Source organism: Canis lupus, chromosome 21 (genome assembly GCF_003254725.2).
Source record: "Canis lupus dingo isolate Sandy chromosome 21, ASM325472v2, whole genome shotgun sequence".
In the NCBI taxonomy this organism is placed as follows: Eukaryota; Metazoa; Chordata; class Mammalia; order Carnivora; family Canidae; genus Canis; species Canis lupus.
Window position 1 is genome coordinate 35209466 of NC_064263.1, and position 7296 is coordinate 35216761.

Consider the following 7296-nt stretch of genomic DNA (forward strand, 5'->3'; position numbering starts at 1 on the left):
ATAGTAGAAAGGTCAATGTTCAATAATGGGGAAGTGGTTAAATCAATAATGGTATATTGATGGTGGAATATTATGCAATCATTAAAAATACAGTACAAGTTCTCTTTAAAAACCCTCCCCTAGTCACCTTTCCAGATGAAGCCCCCCTTCAGTCTCCCTGGATAATAAGCCTCAGGAAGCTTTAGTCCCTTTGTACCAGCTTTTCTCTCTCACCTCACCTCCACTCCCGTCTCCAGCTAACAACTGAGCTGTATGCTTATCAACAGTCCTCTGGGTTTGCTCCCAAATATGTTTATACTCTTGGTACTTGTCATCGTAACAGCATAATTTAATTACATATTCTATAAACCAATGGAATATGACTGCTAAGAAGATGAGAGTTGTTGTTTCTAAGAAAATTAATTTCACTGCTTTGGAAAGACTTTATAAAGCTTGTCACTTACACAGCAGTCAGATTGCATGTGAGCAAAATCACCTCAAAGGACAAGGCAAAAGTCATAAAAATTTAGGTTACTACACGGAGATTGCTTCATAAGCATCTATAAGTTCTCAGGGAATTTTAAGGAAAACAGAATTCGAAATCAGTCTCTGTAAGCAGCACATTATGGGAGTGGTTTATGATCAGAAAGGCAATTGGCCCACCCAGCCCAAAGACAAAGACTTGGCCCTAACATCAAAAGGCTGGCAAATGAATGTACAACACATTCAAAAATAATATAAAAATAAAATATGTAATGCATGTGTGCAATGTTTTGTTTTATCCTCCTCTTTGCCGAGTTTTTCTGTTAACTAACTTAAGCCCCAACTGTGTTGAATAAGAGGGATTTTACTGTCCCTTTAAAAACAAATCTACTATGACAAGGTCCAAGACTGCCTTGATTCACCATTGGATTCAATGTATGTGCTCCCCAGTGTGCTACCTGGTACATATTAGGTCTCCAATAAATAAAGACTGGATCAAAAAAACTATGTAGCAAACATGAAAAAATGCTTCTAACAAGAAGTAAGCCAAATAAAAAGCACAACATAAAACTACGTCCAAACCGTGACTACACCTTTGTTTTTAAATAGGAAGGCAGATGGGCAAAGTTAGAAGGGAATGCTCAAAATGCAAAATAGTTGGGTTAGAGTAGAATGACTGAGAGGCAGTTTTATACATTTTTTTTAGTTTTATTTTTTTAAGTTTTATTTTTTTATTTTTTATTTTTTTTATAATTTATTTTTTATTGGTGTTCAATTTGCCAACATACAGAATTACACCCAGTGCTCATCCCATCAAGTGCCCCCTTCAGTGCCCGTCACCCATTCACCCCCACCCCCCGCCATCCTCCTCTTCCACCACCCCTAGTTCGTTTCCCAGAGTTAGGAGTGTTTATGTTCTGTCTCCCTTTCTGATATTTCCCACACATTTCTTCTCCCTTCCCTTATATTCCCTTTCACTATTATTTATATTCCCCAAATGAATGAGAACATATGTTTGTCCTCTCCGATTGACTTACTTCACTCAGCATAATACCCTCCAGTTCCATCCACATCCAAGCAAATGGTGGGTATTTGTTGTTTCTAATGGCTGAGGAATATTCCATTGTATACATAAACCACATCTTCTTTATCCATTCATCTTTCGATGGACACCGAGGCTCCTTCCACAGTTTGGCTATTGTGGACATTGCTGCTAGAAACATCGGGGTGCAGGTGTCCCGGCGTTTCATTGCATCTGTATCTTTGGAGTAAATCCCCAACAGTTTTATACATTTTTCAATGTTTTCCTTAATATTGACATGGTCTTTACAGATTCGAAAAGGTACTAACCAAGAAAAGGAGAAAGCTGTTTGGGTTCTGCTGGACTTCCAAAATAAGAGTTGATCCACCACTGCCATTTCCCAAGCTCCCCGACACACAGCTCCAGCACACCCTCTGCTTCATCCCCCTCACCCCCTCACCAGCAATTCCATCTATCTCCTCCAAAGAGCGGACCTGTATTAACACATATTTTGCGTCTCCAACCCAACAGGATGCTATTTTTGAAATCTGGAGCTATCCACCCTCTCGTTTACCATAGATTTGGTTTAAAAAAATTCTCAAAACTGCAATTTACATTCCCAAGAGATTCTCAACCACCATCTAATTAAATCATTCAATCAGAAAACAAATTAAAATGAAATATCACTGCAACCCCCAAGAGGAAAATAAACTTTTCAGTCATGACTAGAACAGACCTCTAGGGTGATGCTCCAAAGCCTCTTCTAATTGCAAGTCCTATGGAACATTCTACTGAACATTTTGTGACATTTGCAGTTTCTGGGACAACTTTCCTTCCAAAGCAAAGAGGAGCCTGAGCAAGGCTCCAAAGCAAAACATATTCATTTGAGAATGGAAACGCTTTCATTAATGACTAACCGGTGCACTGGGCATCCACACTGTGTACTTTTTCATCCATCCATTCATCTATCCAACACCTACGCTCTGTAGAATGTGCCAGGAACTGTCCTGGGTGTTCCATGAACGCTTTTTTAGTGAACGTAACCTCTGCCTCTCAGCATGAGATAAATAAAACCCAGAGCTTCCCAAGTTTATCTATGGAAGAGTCTCAAAGTGGGAAGGCTGTGACTTCATCATTCCTCGGCCATCCTCTGAAGCCTCTCATTCTGACACCCACTACCAACATCAAGTAACTCCAGGGGAGCACTGCTCCCCCTCTGATCTGCTGGCCCTCTAAGGAGACAGTATGGTATGCAGTTAAGAACACAGACTCTAAAGAAGCCACATAAGCTGGGTTTAAATCCTTAAACTACCGTATACCAGTGATGTGACCCTAGACAAATCATAGACTCCCTCCATCTGTAACATGGAGTTAATATCACCTATCTCATAGGGTTGTGATGATTAAATTAGTCGATATACATAAAGCACCTAGAATACTACCTGGCACATTAATGGGTGCTATATAATTTTCAGCTGTTAACATTATCCTTTATTCTCCACTTCCCCAGCTCAGCAGACTAAACTGGATTGCTCATAAAGCTGTACTGACTAGAGGAAACGTGACAGTGGAATACACGTGAACGGTCCACATCACCAAGTACAAGAGTCCAACTGTCCTTTCCCACCCTCTGCCTCCAGAGAGCTGCACTTGGCCAGACTCAAACTTAACAGACGTCTTACTCAAATCAAGTAAATCCCTAAGTTTACTTAATTCCCCACATCCTAGCTCTGGATGGCTCCAGCACCAGTGGGGGAGCTGCCACTAGTCATCACTATACCATCACGGCACAGCCAAGCAAGTAATCTCTGCCTTCTACCTGCCTCCTCTCTAGTCTCCCCCCAAGTCACTGACCCTTCCCCACATCTCTACAGGTTGTGGCTTCTGCCTTTCTGTCCTCAGACTCTGGTAGACTCTGGTCATTTCTAAATATCCACAGGAGTCCTAATACAGTCAGTGCACATATAATAAGAGAACTGGGCCGACCATGGCTTAAGAATCCTGTTCTGTCTTTGCTTCCTATTTCTCCCAATTTTTTCAGGTAAATATTTTAAAGTCCAGAACAATGCATAGTTATAAGGTTTCCTGGGAACAGAATCACAAAGGTTCCTTTCAGCTTCAGCACTGTACTCATTTTCATGTAGAGCCTTATAAATCATGTGACATGGTCCACATTCAACATGATAGGGGCTACTCTGTGATGAGCTCATGGGTTAACAATGTGTCCTCACTGCTTCCCAAAGTAGTACCTCGCTGGCCTCCTCCCTGAGCAGACTGGAAAGCGCAAGAGAACCATTTTCCAGGAATACACACACACACACACGCACACACACAGAATCTGTGAATGAAAATCTCTCAAAATCTGTGGGTAAACTGGAAACGCCAAAGTAAGGTATGGTCTTACATCTCCCTGGAAACGTTCTGAATCACCCTGGGGCAAACACTGTACTTGTACTGCTGATTAATTGTCAGTCCAGACCCATGGGATGGAAAAAAGTAAGAAACAACAGCAACAGGAGCCATCAGATAGATAAATCGGTCTGCCAAGCCCAGTGCCAATTTGAGAGGCAGAGGCAGGTATGAAGGAGAAGCTGTCAAGGGTCTCCTTTGCTAGGAAGTGGCCCCAAGCCCCCGGCTTGGTTTGAAGTCATCAGTTAGAAAGCACAAGGGATGCGAACACCTCTCCTGCCCTCTCCTGACCCTTCCCTGGGAACATGTGTGGAAACCTACCAACTGTCGACAGAGCAGCTATCCCTACCCCGGCATTTTGTGACATTTGCAGTTTCTGGGACAACTTTCCTTCCAAAGCAAAGAGGAGCCTGAGCAAGGCTCCAGAGCAAAACATATTCATTTGAGAATGGAAATCTGGGGCACCTGGGGCAGCAGCCAGACCCAGACACCCAGGTGTAAACAAGGGAGTGCTCCCGGAGGAGAAAGCCTTCCATTCAACGAGGTGTGTGCCGAGGGCTGCCTGCCGGGCAGTGGCCCCAGAGCCTGGCTGGTGAGCACGGCTCCCTGCCTTTGCTCACACCCTGCGAGAGCAGGGGGAGCGGGGCGGTGAACAGAGACAAGTGGCAGCGGGCGAGACGCGGGCGGCGCGCACACCGGCGCGGTGCCCCGCGGAGCCCCAGCTCTCCACCCCCTGCGCTGACCGCGCACCCGACGGGGTGGCCGGGGCAGAGCTCCCGTACCCGTCCCCCGTCCTCCCCCCGGCCCCCGGCCCTGGCCTGGACGGGGCGCAACCGCCCGGCGCAGCCTTTCCAGCCCCGCTCGCGCGAGTCCGTGTGCTCCGCCCCAACGGCTCCCGGGCCTGGGAGCGGAGCTACCAGAGGGAAGGGCCTTCCCGGGCCCCGCGGGGGAGGCACGGCCCGGGCGGGGGGTCCTCTGGGTCCTGGGCGGATGCGCCGCCGCAGTGGACCGAGCGCCAGGCTCCTGTGCGTCTTCCGCGCGTCGACACCTGCTCCTGGAGAGGGTCTTGGACCCGCGGGCGGCGGGGGGGTGGGGGCGCGCCGGAGGTGCCAGCAGCACCCCCAGCCACAGACACCCCCACCCCGGCATTGCCAACCGCCTACCGAAGGCGCACATTAGGGGCCGGGGCTGGGTCTACGCAAGCTTCCCGGGCCCGGCTTGTCCCGCAGGTCCTAAATGTCAAAGCCCGGGGCCGCGCGCGAGCATCTCGCCCTGGGCCCCTGCCGGGGCCGAATGAGCCGGGCGGCCCGCGCCCGCTCTGCCTTGTACACACACACACTCACTCACGCACGCACACTCTGAGCCCGGACCTCTGCGTGATCCCGAGAGCCGGCGAGCAGCCCGGAGTCTCAGGCACATGTGGACACGTGCGCAGCGCGCCCCCACACCGCCAGCGAGCCGCACACACGTGTGCCCCGGAGAAGCGCGCGGCGCCGCGGGCAGGGGGGTCTCCACGCGCGCGAGGGCGCACACGCACCCCCCGCCCACCCCCACCCCCACCCCCACCCCCGGCGGCCGCCGGCTCGGGGCGCACCCGCCCCAGCGCTCCCGGGCCTCGCGGGCGGCCCAAGTTTCCCGGGGCGCCCGTACCTTGGATGTGCTGCTTGATGACGTTCTCCAGGTGGTCCAGCCGTTCGATGATCTTCAGGGTGTCCCCTTTGTCTTCGTCCAGCTTCTTGTCGGGCGCCGGCTCCTGCCCCCGCACATACACGCTGGCGATGTAGTTGGTGACCCAGCCCACGTACAGCAGACAGATGATGTTGGTCATGCCGCTCAGGATCACGCAAGTGGACACCAAAGTTTTGGTCTTCCTGGTGCACACCATCCTGGGCCCCCTCCTCCATATAGAGCTCCCGGGGCACCCTCCTCGCCGCGCGCCCGCGCCGCCCCGCGCGCACGCCCCCCGGTTCGCCCGGGCCCCGGGCCGAGGTCCTCCGCAGCCGGCTGCTGCCCGCGGAGCCGCCGTGCCCAAGTTTGGAGCTCCCGCCGCTGGCCACCCGGAGACAGGGAGCTTCACAAAGGAAACGGGGTGGATTTTTTTTTTCCTCCCAAATTAAAACCCTCCGAGCCCCTTCTGGAAGCGGTCACGGGTGGCCGGCAGCCGCGCGCCCCGACAGGCGCGCCGGGAAACTTTGCCACAGCCCGGGTCCGCGGGCGCGCCGCTGCCCATCGCCAGGCGCGGGGCCCCGGCCGTCCGTCCGTCCGTGCGTCCGTCCCGGCCCGCGCTGCTGGAAGGACGGCGGCGGCGGCGGCGGCGGCGGCGAGGGCGGCGGAGCGAGCGGCGGAGCGAGCGGCCCGGCCCCTCCGAGCGACAAGCGCCGCCACCAATCGCGCTCGGGCTCGGGAGAGGGGCCGGGGCTGGGCGGCCGCCGACCAACGCGGAGGGCGCGCGGGGCGGAGTCCGGCCCCCGGGCCCCACCTGCTGGCCGCCCCCGGCTCCCGCCCTCCTGGGGCGCGCCGAAGCCTCGCACCCGCAGACCCCGGGTCCCCGGAGGCCCGCAGGTGCCCCCCCCCCGCGGCCACCACGGGGCCTCGCGGGGTCACGCGGCTCAGCGCCCCGCGGCGGGGCTTGTCGCCCTCGCCCCCCCCGACCCCCCCGCGCGCCGGCCCCTCTTCCCTTTTTCCCTGGTGGCCGGGAAGCCCGCAGGCCGGGGAGGCTTGGGCCGGATCCTCGGAGTAGCCTTGGCCTCGGCCGGGCCGGGTGGGGGGGCCCAGTTCCTCCCCAGCCTCACTTCCACCTCCCCCTGTCCCGCGCCCTCCGTCCGCCTGCCTCCTGGATGTCCCCAGACTTGGCATCTGCCAACGGAGCTAACCCACCCAGGCACCTCCTGCAAGATTCTGCACCACCGTCTCCACCAAACCCCCGGAAGAGTTGTGTCCCTGTCTAGATTCGTTTTTTGTTTTTTTTTTTAAATCCGCACAGCTCCCAGGACAGAAGCGTGGCCTGTAACCCAGTCCTCATCCGTGGGGGACCAGGCTCATCTCAGGGCATAGGGAAATCCTGCACAAAATACCCCCCCCCCGGGGGGCGGGGGGGGGCGAGGGGAAGTCTACAGAGGCCAGCGTGGAATTATGCCGTGAACTGTAAAGTCGCTGGGCCTGCTGCTTGCACCTGATGTTAGAGAGGACCGAGCTGTGACTAACAGCCAAGGGACACGGCCGGGCTCTAACGGCTGACACTACTTTATTTGTTAGGAGAGCAAATATACTGATTCATATCGTCCCCTTCTGCTGAAGTCACTTCTTCTCAGCATCTGAATAGAAATGGTCTAAACAAAGACTCTCTAAAACACAGATTCCTATTCTCTTCTCCATCTGTAGGGGCATGTGCTTGGCCTGAAGAG

At 53.6% G+C, this 7296-nt stretch overlaps 1 protein-coding gene across 5 annotated transcripts in view; it reads right to left on the minus strand.

Annotated features, from left to right (window-relative positions):
* GALNT18 (polypeptide N-acetylgalactosaminyltransferase 18) overlaps window positions 1-6150 on the minus strand; it is a 338094-nt gene extending 331944 nt beyond the window's left edge. The window contains exon 1 of one of the 5 annotated variants that reach the window (XM_049098823.1): window positions 5543-6150. In XM_049098823.1, coding sequence (XP_048954780.1) covers window positions 5543-5796 — 254 coding nt within the window. In that variant the 5' untranslated portion in view covers window positions 5797-6150. The remainder of the gene's footprint in view (window positions 1-5542) is intronic. The other 4 variants (XM_025459490.3, XM_049098824.1, XM_025459492.3 and 1 more) reach the window with 4 other exon arrangements.
* Between the last annotated feature and the right edge of the window lie 1146 nt (window positions 6151-7296).